The 17,004-nt window shown below is 48.4% G+C and overlaps 1 protein-coding gene across 2 annotated transcripts in view; it reads left to right on the top strand.

Annotated features, from left to right (window-relative positions):
- The window catches only part of MARCHF6 (membrane associated ring-CH-type finger 6), an 86,305-nt gene that overhangs the window by 30,777 nt on the left and 38,524 nt on the right, over positions 1-17,004 (top strand). For both annotated transcript variants that reach the window (XM_064270382.1, XM_064270381.1), the window contains exons 4-14: positions 36-179; positions 2,963-3,035; positions 5,851-6,019; positions 7,005-7,194; positions 9,428-9,489; positions 10,065-10,097; positions 12,429-12,480; positions 14,844-14,902; positions 16,103-16,183; positions 16,417-16,485; positions 16,569-16,643. In XM_064270382.1, coding sequence (XP_064126452.1) covers positions 36-179; positions 2,963-3,035; positions 5,851-6,019; positions 7,005-7,194; positions 9,428-9,489; positions 10,065-10,097; positions 12,429-12,480; positions 14,844-14,902; positions 16,103-16,183; positions 16,417-16,485; positions 16,569-16,643 — 1,007 coding nt within the window. The remainder of the gene's footprint in view (positions 1-35; positions 180-2,962; positions 3,036-5,850; positions 6,020-7,004; positions 7,195-9,427; positions 9,490-10,064; positions 10,098-12,428; positions 12,481-14,843; positions 14,903-16,102; positions 16,184-16,416; positions 16,486-16,568; positions 16,644-17,004) is intronic.

Genomic DNA, 17,004 nt, shown 5'->3' with positions numbered 1-17,004 from the left:
GCTACATGAAATTAAACATACTTTTCCTTTTACAGTTTATTCCCCAGATATGCCTTCACGGCTTCCAATCCAAGACATTTTTGCTGGACTGGTGACAAGTATTGGCACTGCAATACGGTACTGGTTTCACTACACACTCGTGGCCTTTGCCTGGTTGGGAGTCGTCCCTCTCACTGCCTGTGAGTGCCCGTGGCCTGTGGTTGGCGTCGTTTGAGTACTGTGTAGCTGTTGGGTATTATGAAGCAACGTTGTATCATGTCTCTGTTTGGACCCTGTTATTTCACATCTGAATGTCCTGACTTGGGAACAGCCCACTTAAACTGTTCACCTGCATGAAAAACTCGTCCTTCACAGGTCAGCTTCTGAATGAAAGTCGGAAAGAAAAAACAGAATACAGAGGCTAACAATGAAAATTCATGAAGGAGTTATAAAATCAAAATGAAACAGTTTGAAATAACTCACATTTTATTCCTTATTCTAGAGCTCTCTAGGGCTGCAAGTGATGGACTCGGCTCCAAACTTTTTTCCTTTTAAAGACACTGAGATACCTGATGGTAGTTAATGATTAGGATGGCCATCTTTCACATACAGGGGGACTCAGGGAGCTTGGCTTCTAGTACATTAACCCTTAGTTGGGAGCCCTACTCGGGAGCCCTGGTGGTGCCGTGGTTAAGAGCTTGGCTATTAACCAAAAGGTTGGCAGTTCAAATCCACCAGCTGCTCCTTGGAAACTCTACGGGGACAGTTCTGCTGAGTCCTATAGGGTCACTATAGCGTCGCTATGAGTCAAATCCACTCGACAGTAACTGGTTTGGGTTTTTTTTGTTGTTGTTGTTAAGCCTTAGTTGAACCCTCTTGAGTTCGTTGTAGATCTTGAAGACTGGAGAGGGGTAGGCAGTGTGCGGGGCCAGGGATGATTCCATGGAGTTAAACCAAAAAAGACTTTTGATAAGTGCAGTTGATATCCTCATGTCTCCTTAAATGAAAATCAAGTAAGTTTAATCATCCATGAAAGTGGAAATCTTGTGCAGGACATCAAATCACAGTATGGATACGTACTGCTGAAAACGTGAGCCAAGGAGCTTCCCCCCAGGTGTAATGCAAGCAGACAGGGAGTCGCAGGTATGAGGGGAAAGGCGAGAGGTGGAAGCCAGGCCCAGCAGTGTCAGCAGTTGTCTCATCAGAGGTTCCAGGAGGTAGGGAGATGAGGGAAACGGGGAGATGGTGGGAGAGCCAGCTGAGGGGAAGGAGAAAGGCTCACCACCAACACTGCCCAGAGGCCCCCATGACCGCCCCCACCTCTGACACCAGCTGCCAGTTCAGGGGTTCCCCACCCCAGCCTCCAATTCAGTGACTCACTGGAAGGATGCAGAGTTCGCTGACAGCTGCTGCGTGCACGGCCATGGTTTACCATAGGGAGAGACATGTGGGCTGAGTTGGGGGAGTCAGCACGCAGAGCTGCTCTTGTCCCCCTGTGTTGATGAGCCTTGGTGCCCAGAGTTTTTACTGCAGCTCCATTACGCAGGCACGACTGAGGGATTGGTTTCCCACGTAGGTAAACCCTGCCTCCAGATCAACTGATACCCCGTGACCCAAACCCCCACCCTAAACCGCAGGGTTGGCCTTTCTGACTGGCCACCCCCACCCTAAGACTGTTGCGTGTGGTGTGCCCCACCCTAAACAGGGACACTCCTATTAGGTGCGATATAGATGGCCTTCCAAACCTGAGGGCAAAGCCACAGCTGTCTCTGGGCACGTTCTGCCAGTTTTCAGACCTGGGCAAGGGATGGTGTTCGGGGCACATAGGTGCTTCCTAGATTATCCTACAAAACGGAAAATAATATTGGCATCGGCAACACTCGGTGCTAGGAGACAGTGGAAGCTTCAAAAGTTGACAGAGTTTTTGATCCTAAAATCCCAGACCCACCAACTAGCATCTCAGATACAATGAGCAAATGGAGACCTTTCTGTAGATGCAAGGGTTTGGAAAGTTTACCATCTCAAGTTTTTTCTGAAAAAACCGTGATGATACTTCTCTAAAATGGCGAGGATTGAAAAAATGGCCGAGGCAGCCGTGAGTGCCCTTGTTTTCAGTGGCTCCGTGATGTAGCAGCCTCTGTGAAAGGGGCCCCAGATTAACGAGCCTGTTCACAGCCTCTTAGCAGACCTTTGGTTTGTTGCCGCTTTTACTTTGTTACAAACGTTCTTGCTTTAATATTTTATACACAGACACAAGTAATTTCTGTTACAGAAAATCTTTTCCTACCTTCCTGTTTTGAGATTGCTTTTGAAAACAGCCCGTTGAAGTTATTGAAAATCCCTGACAGGAGGCTACAGGATGTTTATGCTAATACTCAGTGCTGGTTTGAAAGAAAATCTCAGCTGCTGATGTTGGGCCCCTTTCCCGAGTCTGGAGTTCTGCCCTGCCTTTGCTGACTAAGAGAATAAGGGATGGGTGTGCGTTCACCCATGCTCCGTCTTTCCCCTCGTGATTAGTATTTAAGATTTTGCCTTGAATCGGTGCTTTGTAAACATTGATTGTAAGGTTGCTGTTGGGGCACGTAGTCTACTGAGAAACCCTGATTTGAAAGATGTGCAATACCCCAAACTCAAACTTTTAAGGAAATTTAATGTATTTTAGAATTCTAGGTTATAAAAGTTCTACATAGTATTGTCGTTTTGCAGATTTTTACTTTAAATCATTTTTTCTTAAACATCTAAACTCATTTGATTAAAAAGAAGCAAATAATCTAGATAGAATATAGACTTTGAAAGTTGTTGAATAATATTTATTCTTCACTATCACTGTTATTATTTATGCTTCATTGTGGTTTTTAAGATTTAGTGCTTTGAGAATCAGACTTGCAAAGGCCAAATGCTTACCCCCGTGGCCCCCGCTGCCTTCCACGTCCCCGAGGGCCCTGGTGAGCGTGGTGACCGTCTACCCTGCTCTCTCTTGCAGGCCGCATCTACAAGTGCTTGTTTACTGGCTCCGTAAGCTCCTTGCTGACCCTGCCACTGGACATGCTGTCCACGTGAGTACTGCCCCGGGGGGAGGCTGGGCTGGGGACGGCGCCTTGCCTTCTCTGCTTTCTTGGGTTTGTTCTCAGAGGACAGGCAGTAGGCGGCATCTCTTACCCTGCCAGTCCTGGCTGCACCACAGGTAGCCAATGCATGTACATTGCATACATAGCCTTGCAAACCCACCTGGTTTAAAGGACCTCTGGGATGGCAGGACGACTGCCAAGCAGGCTGTTGTGTAGGGTGAGGTGTGCAGTGTCGCATTCGTATGCTGAGAGGTCACTGCATGGGTTCAGTTGTATCTTCAACAGCATGTACATTTCAACTGACTTTTATTTCTTAAATGTTTTAAAGTGTTTCTCATGATTTTTTAAAAAACTTCTTTGTTGTCATTGTTTTACTTAAGAGCCTTGTGATTTCATTTTCTTGGGGTAGACATAGCATACGTTGTTTCATTCTTTATTGATGTCAAAACTTGAAATGCCGTAAATGGTTAACCAGATCGTTAGAATATCAGGCCTGCACAAGGTTGCACCACATTTGCTCAGTCTTCTCTGTGCCTCGCTGACCTTGGGCTCTGACCCCTGTGTCAGTCAGTAAAGGCAAAAAAAAAGCATCGGACTCGGACTGTTCTGTCGAACGGAGACACTCCAGCCACATGGCACAAGGAGAGATGCAGAGGGTGTTCCATTTCGATGGAGATGAAATGAGGGAGGAGGTCTCCCGTGTTGACAGCAGGGTTCTAGTCGTGACGGGGAATGCGTAGACACATTCTAAGTGTCTGCATCTGGGGTTCCTAACGGCTGGTTCTGCCTTCTTTTGGATAGACCCAACAAATTTTTTAATTTATATCTGTTTCCTTGGCAGTTTAGAGGGTACATAAGAGATTTTGAATTTGAGCCTTATTTGCATTGGAACTGTGTTTTTTTTTTTTCATTGTTGACGAACAGCTTTGATAAAGCAGCATTTGGAAGTAGGCAAGGATCTTGAGAATAGAGCGTTGGCAGCTGGGCCGTAACAAAGAGGAGATGGTAACCTGACACGTTCAAAGGGTTTAAAATAGTGGAAGGAAGGAGCCCTTGTGTAAAAACAGACCCTGTGCCCAGTAGTGCGAAGCAGTGCGTGGGAGACACAGAGGCCCCAGTCCTGTTTCTGACGTCAGTGTTTACCTCAGCGTCTAGAACACCATCTGTACACAGAAGCAGGAGAAGTCAGACTTAAACAGCCCAGCTGTCATTCATTACGTCACTCTCTGTGTGTGACGCAGCTAACCTCACCTGGCGTTCACATAGATTGTGGAACAGACGTGCATATTAGAAGCAGGGAGGGAGATCAGAAAAAGCAAGGTGACTGCTAAGAGTGATGGAAGTTACATTTTAAAGTCTATAAACTAGAAAAACCATTCAAACCATTAAAAACAGGCAGTCTTGTACTTTTCAGTTCAATTTTATACTTTTGTATGTCACTGTAGATTTTGGGAGCCCAGTGTAACGGCTAGCCAGTACCTCAGTTATCTGGGCAAGAGGACTTGAGTTCCCATCCATGCTATTTAATAAACAACTTCATGGTATTTAGTGCCATTGTAACGGTTTGTGGCGGCATGACTGTGGCTGGATGGCTGAGGACAGCCTTGGCCAGGCGCCATAGTTTCCCCTTTCCCTCTGCCCGTGGCCTCTCGTCTCCCAGGGGGAGTAGTGGTCTCTGGGCAACATCCCAAAAGGTCAGGAGTGGAGGCTTGCGGGGTCTAGAGATGAGGCTCTGGAACTCACTGGCCCGGTGTTGGTCCACGGAGTTCCCAGGCCAGCCCAGATTCCAGGTGAGGGGAAGGGCTGTAGGTAGGCGACCATTTGAAGTGCGCTGCAGACAGTGGATATTCTCATTGCTGGCAGCGAGGAAGAGTAGAGGGAAGAGGTCTTTCAGTCTCAGCACATCTCAGTTTTAATGGTCTGGAGGGCTCTTCAGAAAGGGCTGGTTAGGACTTCTTTGGATGAGGATATGGTCCAGACAATGTCTTCCTAGGGGTCACGTCAGTTCAGTTAGGGTGGGAACCACTAGGCTATGGTCTCCCAAAGGATGCTTCCTCTGGTTTTCCACGGAAGAAAAGAAGTCATTCCATTAAAATAGTGCGTTTTCCAAAGGCCGGCAAGATTCTTGAGTTACCCTGAAGTCACAGGGTAGACATGGACTAGACAGGAAGAGAATGAAGGTCCACAGAATATCTCCACGACGAGAGCAGTTCACCGAGCGAGGGCAGCCACACTGGGTGTCGATGTGGGCTAGCTGACAGAACTTGGTGTTGCTTTCTGGTGAGGTTTTCCTCAGTGGCAGTGTAGGCTCCTATCATGCATGGCACCTCCACGGTCCCCATTCTGTGTTGTCACATGCCTGTCTCTGGGGGGCTCCACCCCTTCCTGTCCACTGATTCTCACTGGCTTGCTTACCTGTGTGGGCCCAGGTGTCTCTACCTGAGTTGCCAGCACCTTGTATAAAGTCAGGACAAGAGGCTGTGGGCTGGACAGAGCTGTCACCCTTGATGCCGGGCATGGGTTTGGTGCTGGCTTTGTCGGGCGCTGGCTGCCCACCTGTCTGCTCAGGATGGAGGCTGTGGATGGCTCTTTCCACGTCGTTCCAGTGCCACTCTGCCTGCTTTGATGTGTACATCTGGTCAGCTTTCCAGATGAAATTTCACCATCGTTAGGAATAATTCTTTCTGAGGATTCTGATTTACTATTTGGCTGTTCTTTCTGAGGTTTTAGTGTACAAGAAAATGTTATTAGCTTTGTTTCCTCAGGTGTCCTTGGGAGTAATGACGCACATCTTTTTTGACAGGGAAAACCTGCTGGCAGACTGCTTGCAGGGCTGCTTCGTGGTGACCTGCACGCTCTGTGCCTTCATCAGCCTGGTGTGGCTGCGGGAGCAGATCATCCACGGTGGTGCCCCCATGTGGCTGGAGCATGGCATCCCGCCCTTCAACCTCGTGGAGCACCACCACCTCGAGGTGACCGCTCGTCTCCCCGTTGTACTGTCTAAGACCCGACCCTGGCTTCCACCATCCCTCCCACATGAGCGTTGTTTTGCCCCTTTGGAAAGCAGGACAGCGGAAAGGTTTAGGAGAAGATGAGAGGAAATGTGAAAAATCAAAAACACTCTTGTGGCTTTGCCTCTGGATTTTCTGGGGAGGCTGAGCCCTTTGCGTTTCAGTTTCTTCATGTGTAAAGCCCCTCTGTCCCTGCTCCGAGCAGGGCCACTGGGCCACTGTTGATGCTGTCTTGTGCAGTCTAATTTTCTCAGTGGGTAACTTGATTTCATCAAATACTGCCAAACTGTGCTCTCCACAGACCCAGGAGCGCACCTTCCCACTGTTCTTCATTCTCTTGGAAAAGACACACGTTCAGCATGGCTCTGCAGAAACAGCATCGCTCTCACCCACTGAGCTCCCATAGTTGCGCCCCATGTCCTGAAGCGTTTGGTGTGCATCTTCCGTGAGGAAGCTCGTTAAGCCACGGGTCGCACGTGTTTTAAGTAGCTATGCCCCTGCCTCTGCCTGGCTCAGGGAGAGCCGTAGGAGGTGCCCTTGCCAATGACTCGGTCCCTGTGTGCAGTCTCTCCTGCTGAGCAGACTGGACAGCTTTTCCTCAGGCATCTAGCTGATAACAGCAAATTAAGTTGTATTTGGGTATATATTTATAAAGGACTGTAAAAGGATGTATTCAAAATAGCTTTGTAAACCCATTTTCTGTAATGCTTTGTGAAATATTAACCCTTAGATATAACAAATGAGTACATACACTCTGAAGTTAGTTTGTTCTTATATACCAACCTGATCTAAAGTTGAATACATTCAGAAAAGATGACATTGCGAGATGCTTTTTTAGAAGTTGAGTAGGGTTTTTGTTTGCTAGTTTGTTTTTTTAAGAGAGAGAATGAGGTTTGGCAAAACTGAGACAAGTTCCCTAAACTCGTAGGTTTTTTTGTCATTCCAGGCACCACCTGACGACGATCCTGATGCTGATATGCCTGGCGGTGTTCTGCCTGGTAACGCAGCCGGTGGGAATGCAGTGGTCGGGGAGAACCCCGATGCTCAGGACGACCAGATGGAGGAGGAGGAGGACAATGAGGAGGAAGACGATGTGGGCATGGAGGACGGAGCTGATGGCAACAACGGGGCCCCTGGTGAGGCTGCTGTGTGTCTGCGCCACTCCTTGTGCTGAAATCTTAGTGGTTTTCAAGTACCCTTTTGAACGTGTATTTACTTTATTTTAGAAAATCTATGAATATGGTGGTGGTGGTGTTAGATGCCGTCGAGTTGGTTCCAGCTCATAGCGACCCTGTGCACAACAGAACGCAACACTGCCTGGTCCTGCGCCGTCCTCACAATTGTTGTTATGCTTGAGCCCATTGTAGCAGCCACTGTGTCAATCCATCCCATTGAAGACCTTCCCCTTCTTCACTGATCCTCTACTTTATCAAGCATGATGTCCTTCTCCAGGGACTGGTCCCTTCTGATAACATGTCCAAAGTATGTGAGATGAAGTCTCGCCATCCCTGCTTCTAAGGAGCATTCTGGCTGTATTTCTTCCAAGATAGACTTGTTCGTTCTTTTGGCAGTCCGTGGTACGTTGGATATTGTCTGCCAACGCCACAATAAAGAGGCATCAATTCTTCTTCAATCTTCCTTATTCATTGTCCAGCTTTTGCATGCATATGAGGTGATTCAAAACACCATGGCTTGGATCAGACGCACCTTAGTCCTTAAAGTGAGATCTTTGCTTTTTAACACTTTAAAGAGAGGTCTTTTGCAGCAGATTTGCCAAGTGCAGTACATTGTTTGATTTCTTGACTGCTGCTTCTGTAGGCGTTGATTGTGGATCCAAGTAAAATAAAATCCTTGAGAACTTCAATCTTCTCTCCATTTATCATGATGTTGGTGATTGCTCAAGTTGTGAGGATTTTTGTTTTCTTTATGTTGAGGTGTAATCCATACTGAAGGCTGTGGTCTTTGATCTTCATCAGTAAATACTTAAGTCCTCTTCACTTTCAGCAAGCCAGGTTTTGTCATCTGCATAACGCAGGTTGTTAATGAGTTTTCCTCCAATCCTGATGCCTGTTCTTCTTCATATAGTCCAGCTTCTTGAATTATTTGCTCAGCAGACGGATTGAATAGGCATGGTGAAAGGATCCAACCCTGACGTGCACCTTTACTGATTTTAAAGCACGTAGTATCACCTTCTTCTGTTCGAATGACTATGTCTTGGTGCCTCTTGTCTTTTTGGTTTTTATGAATATACATGTGCATAAATATATATAGTTTTCTGTGAAGCCGGGTACATTTTGTGTTTTAAAGTTCTGCTTTACACAGAATTTTTTTTATAGGATCAATTGGAAGAAATTTATTGTAAGTTGGAATAGGTCCCGCTTTTTTTCTTAAGGAATTGATAGAAGTTGGCCTTCTTCCTTTGCTTCTCCCTTTCCGTTTCTGTTGAGTCAGTACAACTTTTAATATCTTAGAAGCATTGTGAAGTGTTCACAGCTGGCCTGGTACCAGCTAAGAAGCCAGTTTCTCGTTTTCCTGCAGTGTGACTGTAGTACGGGGTTCTGACCCAGGACAGGCCTGCCAGCCTGCGGTCTGGGCGCCTACTCTCCCTGCCCCACTGCCACACTCAGGCTGGGCTCTGCAGGCGCCGCACACCCTGCAGGCATTGAGTTGACAGCTGTGAGCAGGACGCTCACGCCTCCTTTGTGGGCTGTGTGGTGCAGTGAAGTGGGAGCACTGGGGTACACATTCATGACTGCACCCTGCGGCGTGTGTTGTGCCGGTTGCTCAGAGGAGGCTCCTGGGGAGAGCATCGCACTGAAGAGTAAGATGAAGCCTGGCCTGACCCCTGCCTGCCTTCCACACTTTGCTTCCTGCCACCTCCTGGTCTCTCAGAACCCAGCCCCCGGGCTTCCTCACCTTATTCACAGCCCCCAGGCTCACTGTTGACAAGAGCTGCTGAGTTCCTCCCTTTCACAGAACTCTGTTCAACGGTTTTCTAGCACGTACCTCAACCTAGAATCACCTTTTTTATTTGCTTTGTTGTTTATTGCCTAGCAAGCAAATACTCAGTACGAAAAATAAAAAAATGTTCTTTAGCTTCTCAGCAGTGATTGACAAAGTGCCAGATTAAGAGTGCCTTTTACCATTCGCGGGCCCCGGTGGTTAAGAGCTACAACTGGTAATCTAAAGGTCAGCAGTTCAAATCCACCAGCTGCTGCTTGGAAACCCTATGGGGCAGTTCTGCTCTGTCCTGTAGGGTTGCTGTAGGGTCACTGCGAGTTGGGATTGACTTGACACAGTGGGTTATGGGTTTGTACTGTTTGTAGTTCAGGCCCCACCAGGGGTCTCTAATCCACACTGTGCTTGCAGACGACATGAACTGGAATGCGCTGGAGTGGGACCGGGCCGCCGAGGAGCTCACGTGGGAGAGGGTGAGTGAGCTTCCCTGTCGCCCTCCTTGCGGCGCCTGAAGTGGGGTGGGCTTAGACGTGCACGCTGATTTCTGTTACCTGTGGTCTGAACAGCCACCAGGACTTCACTTCTGGAGAAGCTTACTTGATGTACGTGTTTGGTGGAAGCATGAGGAATGTTTTGCCGAGAGCCCACTGATGGCTGCTTCTCTGTCTGGCCTTGCTCCACTTGACACTGTGGGCTTTTGAAAAGCAATAACACATTTACATTTCAGGAGCATTTTGATGCTTCTTTAACAAAATAATGTAGTTCTCTCATAAAATCTTGGCTAGCCCCATATGTAACTTAAGAAATAAACCCAAGGTAGAATTTTTTTTAGACTTAGAATCCCATGGACTGGAACAAAAGGAGGCCCAATATGTAAGACGCCAGTGAACAAATCTTTTGCTCTCTGAAGTGCTGGACAGCACTGGAAAGTGTGGATGAGGACTCTGCTGACAGCCATCGGAAAGAAAAGCAGCCCTTTTCACAAACAGAGTAGAAAATCCTGCCACATCTTGAATTAATGCATGTTATTATCCTTTGTTCTTTTTAGATGCTAGGACTTGATGGATCGCTGGTTTTTCTTGTAAGTAAATGCATTCTTTTTAACAACAGAATTGTGACTTACTTTCTTGGTGATTTAGTAACTCCAAATTTACAGCATGTGTTACTTTTTATTTTAAAAGTCGAAATGTCCTTTGGCTTTCGATTATGCCATATGTTGAAGAAAGTCTATTTTGTGTATTGAAAATATTGGCAAAGCATAAAGCTAATACTGTTTAAAAAGGAAGTTACTATTAAATATTTGATTTTTGGAAAAGAAAGGGGAGCCCAGAGTTAGTGGCAGTGAAAGGCACTTGGTCTTCCTTAAAGTGGAGCCTTCATGCCCGTCCTGGCCAGAACCAGCAGCTTTGCGCACGCTTACGGTGAGAGTACATGCTGGCCTGGGCACGCGCCGTTTGCTCCCTGGCCTTCTTTTATTTTACCTGGGGAACTCCACCTCACAGGAGAGGCTGCAGCACCAAGGTGAGGTTGAGCTGCCTGGTCCTAGAGGGAGCAGTGAGGCTGCTTTCAGGGCCTGCGATGCAAACACCACTTGCCACATGGGATTTTCAGGGTGCTCAGGGCATCAAGATGGCCACAGAAACCCTGCTGACTCACAGGGTGCATATGCCAGCTCACACATAGGAACCCGGAGCAGGCACGGGCTTGAGGCTGTGACATCCGGGCCCAGCAGTGTCCTCACAGATCCAAGTCCTATCTGTCCGCAGGCAGGCTCCCCTGGGTGTTTGTGGGGTGGTTGGGACTGCACTCTCACACCGTCTAGCTGGGGAGGCCCCTTGGAGAGCGGCATCTGCCCTGTGGTCTCCCCAGCAGACTCTGTACATAACCTTATGATAAGCAGCGTAGTGGATGATGAGTCAGGGCAGAGGTGAGGCCAGCCATCTGGGATTGGGGACGCATCTCGTAGTGATCCCAGCTCCAAGACAGTGCGGTCCTGATGAGGCCCTGGTCAGCTGTGGTCAGGGTCATAGGTGCCCTTTACCTCCTCCAAGCCTCGCAGTAAGTGCGGGGTCGTCGAGGCAGTGCCGTGGATGTGGACCCACTGTGGCTGTGGGACAGGCCGTTCTCACAGTGCTGCATCCCCTTGTGGAAGAGCACCCACTGCCTGCCATGCCCAGGGTTGGGGGGTTTTGGGGGGTGGGTGAGATGAGGTCCCTGCTCTCAAAGATGTTTGTAGGTTAGCAGTGGGAAGTGAGCTTGTGAACAAGGAAGTTTAGAGGTGCTGTGTGTAAGAGACAGGTGTACAGGGCTCACAAGGGGCACGGGGGCCTCTTAGCTCCTTAGTAGAGAGCTTGTCAGCAAGAAATTTTAAGGAGGGTACCTTGGAGGTTGAAGCATGAGAGATGCTGGGATGGAGACACTGTGGCAGGCCTGAAAGCTGAGACATCCAGGAGCTGTGAGCCCGTATGGTGAGTGGGGACAGGAAGCCACTTCTCTTGGCTAACCAGTCCCCTCCTTGCCAGTCAGATTTGTAGAAGATCAGAGTAGTCTTTCTAAGGAGAAAATCTTACCATGTTAGCCCTCACCTACCTGGGAAAGGGGGTCATTAAACTTGGTGGGGCCAGGGGAGGTGGTGGGCCCAGCTGGAGACCAGCGGGGAGTGGGACATGGCTGGAGGAGGAGGGTGGCAGCGTCAGCTTGGTGTAATCATGGAGCATACAAGAACCTCATGGGACCAGTGTCCTGAGACACAAAGAAAGCTGGACGTCATAGGGACAGGAGAGAGGAGGACCAGGCTGGTATGTTCCAGAAGGAGAGTGGACACCATAGGACAGGAGACAATAGGACCAGGCTGGAATGTCCCAGAAGGAGAGTGGACGCCACAGGGAGAGGAGGCAGGAGGACCAGGCTGGAACATCCCATAAGGAGGCAGCAGAGCAGTCTGGACCTGCGGACGGCAGGAGTGCGGGGATGGGCCAGAGGCCTCGAGGGCCTTAGGGGGAGAGCCCATAACAGACTCTGAAAGGCACACTGCTGTTAACCTGAATGTGCTCTCAGAGTTCAGGTGGTTTCACCTCTTCTCTCTTTGGAATTTTGCGATGTCATTGATTTAAGTGAAACCTGGGCAATATTTCTGAAAATCTATGTAATCTGTGGTGGAATATTAATTTCTCAAAAGGAAATGTTTATGAATTAATTTATTTGAGTCTTTTTTCTATGTGTAACATTATGAACTGTAAATTTTATTAAGTTTAGCTTTATAAGTCGTCTGATGAAAAGCTATGCATCATTCTGGATTGAAATCTCAAAACTGTAAAGAGGAGAAACTTTCTATCCTACAGTGAACGCATTCTGCATTAATGCAGACGTCTGATGTGAACGCGTCTGTTGAATTAACGCTCTTTTCCCTTAGGAGCATGTCTTCTGGGTGGTATCTCTAAACACACTGTTCATTCTTGTTTTTGGTAAGTGATCTTTATGCTTTTATTTTTCATGATATTGTGGTATGACTAGTTTCTAAGGAGCCCTGTTAATAGGTTTTTGTCTTGTTTAGTTTTGAACATAGGAATATTAGTTAAGGATTATATGGAAGTAGCTTTAGATGGGAATCCTGTGTAGGGATTCTCTAACACACACACAGGTTTTACGTTGACTTGGAAATATAGAATATTCCACCTCTGGAATGATTTTGTGCTGATTATCTGTGTGCCATAGGGAATACGGCAGAAGGTCTTGTTTCCATCTGTCCCTGGCTTAGGAGCTATTACCAGAGGAAATGGGAACTAAAGGGAGGCAGCCCACCTTCCTTCGGTATGAGCTCCTTAGAGCCAGATTCCAGAACATGCCACATGCTGACATCCTCACACTATGAATCCTCACACTGAGGAGCCCTCACACTGGCAGCCGACGTCCTCACACTATGGAGCACTCACACTGTGGAGTTCTCACACTGTGGAGTCCTCACACTGAGAGCTGATGTCTTCACACTGAGGAGCCCTCACACTGTGGAGTCCTTACACTGTGGAGTCCTTACATTGTGGAGTCCTCACACTGAGGGCTGACGTTCTCACACTGTGGAGTCCTCACACTGGAGGCTGACGTCCTCACACTGTGGAGTCCTTACACTGTGGAGTCCTCACACTGAGGGCTGACGTTCTCACACTGTGGAGTCCTCACACTGAGAGCTGACGTCTTCACACTGAGGAGCCCTCACACTGTGGAGTCTTTACACTGTGGAGTCCTCACACTGAGGGCTGACGTTCTCACACTGTGGAGTCCTCACACTGAGAGCTGACGTCCTCACACTGTGGAGCCCTCACACTGAGAGCTGACATCCTCACACTGTGGAGCCCTCACACTGAGGACTGACGTCCTCACACTGTGGAGCCCTCACCCCATGGAGCCCTCAGACTGTGGAGTCCTCACACTGAGGGATGACATCTTCACACTGAGGGCTAACGTTCTCATGCTGAGGAGCCCTCACACTGTGGAGTCCTCACATTGAGAGCTGACGTCCTCACACTGTGGAGTCCTCACCCTGAGGGCTGACGTCCTCACACTGTGGAGTCCTCACCCTGAGGGCTGACGTCCTCACACTGTGGAGTCCTCACCCTGAGGGCTGACGTCCTCACACTGTGGAGTCCTCACACTGGGCGCTGACGTCCTCACACTGTGGAGTCCTCACACTGAGGGCTCACGTCCTCACACTGTGGTGTCCTCACATTGGGGGCTGATGTCCTCACACTCCGCACTATGGAGTCCTCACACTGGGGAGTCCTCACTCCATGGACCCCTCAGACTGTGGAGTCCGCACACTGAGGGATGACATCTTCACACTGAGGGCTAACGTTCTCATGCTGAGGAGCCCTCACACTGTGGAGTCCTCACACTGAGGGCTGACATCCTCACACTATCCAAAATATTGAGGGCTGTGTGACTACCCCCTCATCACATCCCCATGCTTTCTGTAGCTACAAGTTGGGTCTGAGGTCCTGGTTTGACCCAGGCTCAGTATACTGTGCACCTAGTCCTTCCTGGGCCACCTCTGCCTTTCCGTACACCCTGTGCAGGGGGGGTGCAGTGCCCAGTCACCACCTTTTCCAGCCTGAGCCTCTGCTGTTCTGTTTCATAGAGTCACCTGAGGGCAGGACCATGTGAGTGTCCAGGACTCCGTCTGCCTTTCATCAGAGGGCTTTATACCCCTGGGTGATCCTTGTCAGAGTCATTTATTTTACTTAGTGTTGCAAAATGACAGTTTTCACATTCTGTCATTTTTACATTTATTGGCTGGCCATCTTTTGTGAAGAAGGACTTACTCTTGTCAGCTAGAGCCATTGGTTAACCTGAAGTCATTTGTTCAGGAGAGCCAGTCTAGGTGCTCAGCTCTTTAACTTCAATTGTTAGTTTTCAGAGCAAGAATTGGTGGAGTAGTTACTTGCATTGGTGATGAAAGTGTTTTTTGTTCTGTTGCTTTTCTCCTTTTGCGGTGGTTGTTTTGGATTTCTCTCTTGCGTGTGATGAGCTCGTGGATTTGTGTATGTCCAGTGTTGCCACCAGTGCAGTCAGTATGTTTTCTGATGCTCATACCATCCTTCATGGCCTGTGGGACCATCTTCACGATGCTTCCTGTGTCCTTCTGACATGATCCCATTAGACTTGGATAGCTTTCTTGTTCTCTGGTTATAGGAGATATCCCACTCCTGGAATCTAACATTTCTCCAGGAAGCCCAGGTTCCTTCAGGAAAACCTGGTTCCTTTGAGTGGGTGGTGGTGCTAGGGTGGTCTCTGTTTGGGTTGAGGTTTTCATTGAGTTTCTTCCCCCTTTCAGCCTTTTGCCCTTACCACATCGGCCACTTCTCCCTTGTTGGTTTGGGATTTGAAGAACATGTAAGTATAATACTTTATAAACTCACTTTCATTAATTACTCGCCAATTTGATATGTGCTAAATAATAACGTTCTGTACAGTTATTTTACTCCCCTACCTGCCTCATGCAAATGGAGCGGTTACGCATCATGATCTTGTTCTTTTCTTTCAAACTACCGGTGGCACAAGGGTTGGTGGGTCATGTTGCCACCTGACAGATGTGTTCTGAGGAGTTGACTACGCACTGCCTTCCTCCTGTTGGGCGGCCAGAGGCAGCCTGTGGTGGGACCGTCTCCCTGCAGGGCTGACCTCCAACTCAGGAGCTTGGGCGTACCTTCCCTCTACCCATCCCCTGGCCCCAGGCGCCCCCCAGTGAATTCAGAAACATAGTAGCCCCCCAGTGAATTCAGAAACATAGCAACACATCAGTCAATGAAGAAAAAGTGGTAGACTGTCTGGGAACAACAGGCTATCGTGTTTTCTAAACATCTACTTTGGGCGTTTTATCAGTATTTTTCAGAGACAGATAAATATTTGGATGAACTACCGCCACCGCCATCACCACCACCACCACCTTTTTGGGGCCCTATAAAGATTTGATCTTTTAAGGAAGAGATGGCACATCAGGAGTTTTCAGTTCAGTTTATGTACATGAATCTCAAGAGTGCTCAGATGTCAGAATGTGATGTTTTGAAAGGATGAAGAGCCACATCCAACCTTTAGTATAACATTCTGAATTCTCATTATTAGAAGGCGGGAACGCGAAAGGTTGAGGCACATGTTTGATAAATTTTGACTTTCCAAGCTATTGCCACATGCTGTCCGACTCTCAGGAGCCAGAAAGATCTTGTGGGTGGCCTTTGTCACCATGCACACCCTTGCTCTCTATGGTTGGGCACAGACCACTGAGAGTTCAGACCATGGTATTCCAACTCTGTCCTTACCTTTGTGAAGCTTAACTTACTTGACTTTTATTTTGTCTCCTGGGGCATGTTCTGGGTGATGTTCTCCCGCTCTCGTTGTCCTTAGGATTATGTAGCAGTTGAATGGGTGGGGGCAGGAGTATGGGCTGCCGAGCAATCACCCAGGGATGTTAGGATTGTTTCTTTTATCGGTCGCCTCAGTGGCTCTTCTCACACATCTTGAATTGTTTAATACATTGGTGAAACTGGGTAAAGGCTGTGTGGTGAAATTAAGTTTTATCTTTTTTCTTTGTTTCAGGTCCAAGCATCTCATTTTGAAGGCCTGATCACAACCATAGTTGGGTACATACTCTTAGCAATAACACTGATCGTCTGTCACGTATCCTTTAATGAGCCAACGTGCTGTTGAGTAATATTCAGTCCAAGGCATTGTTCTTCGTAGCGTTTTCTCGCTTCTCCTCTTAGTAAAAGGTGGAGGTATTTGTAGTGAGGATGAGAGTGGACAAACTGTGAAGTTAATTCTGCCTGTCAAAATATACTAAGTGACTGCCTCATAGTCACCTATTTCATGGACCTATGAATGCACAGCTTTTCCTTGACCAGGTGATGTAGGGATTGGCAACTCTTGTTAAATTCCAACGGTCCCGTCGCTTGCTGGGAGTCTGCTACATAGTCGTTAAGGTAATTCTTGTTTTGAGTTAACACTAGGAATCCCTCCTCCCAAACTGGGGTGGCCGTACTGATGGCATTTACTCTCCTGCCAGGTCTCGCTGCTGGTGGTAGTGGAGATCGGCGTGTTCCCACTCATCTGTGGCTGGTGGCTGGACATCTGCTCTCTGGTGAGCTGGTCCTGCACTGTGGGGTGTCTCAGAACACGGTGTGAGCTAGTCCCGCCCTGTGGGGTGGCTCAGAGCAGGGTGTGAGCTGGTCCCATGCTGTGGGGTGGCTCAGAGTGGGGCATGAGCTGGTCTTGCGCTATGGGGTGGCTCAGAGGTGGGTGTGAGCTGGTCCTGCACTGTGGGGTGGCTCAGAGTGGGACATGAGCTGGTCCTGCACTGTGGGGTGGCTCAGAGCGGGGTGTGAGCTGGTCCTGTGCTGTGGGGTGGCTCAGAACATGGTGCGAGCTGGTTCTGCACTGTGGGGTGGCTCAGAGGGGTGTGTGAGCTGGTCCTGAGCTGTGGGGTGGCTCAGGGCAGGGTA

The sequence above is a fragment of the Loxodonta africana genome, chromosome 2 (genome assembly GCF_030014295.1).
Source record: "Loxodonta africana isolate mLoxAfr1 chromosome 2, mLoxAfr1.hap2, whole genome shotgun sequence".
In the NCBI taxonomy this organism is placed as follows: domain Eukaryota; kingdom Metazoa; phylum Chordata; class Mammalia; order Proboscidea; family Elephantidae; genus Loxodonta; species Loxodonta africana.
The sequence above is the reverse complement of the archived record's forward strand: the minus strand, read 5'-3'. Positions and strand labels throughout refer to the sequence as shown.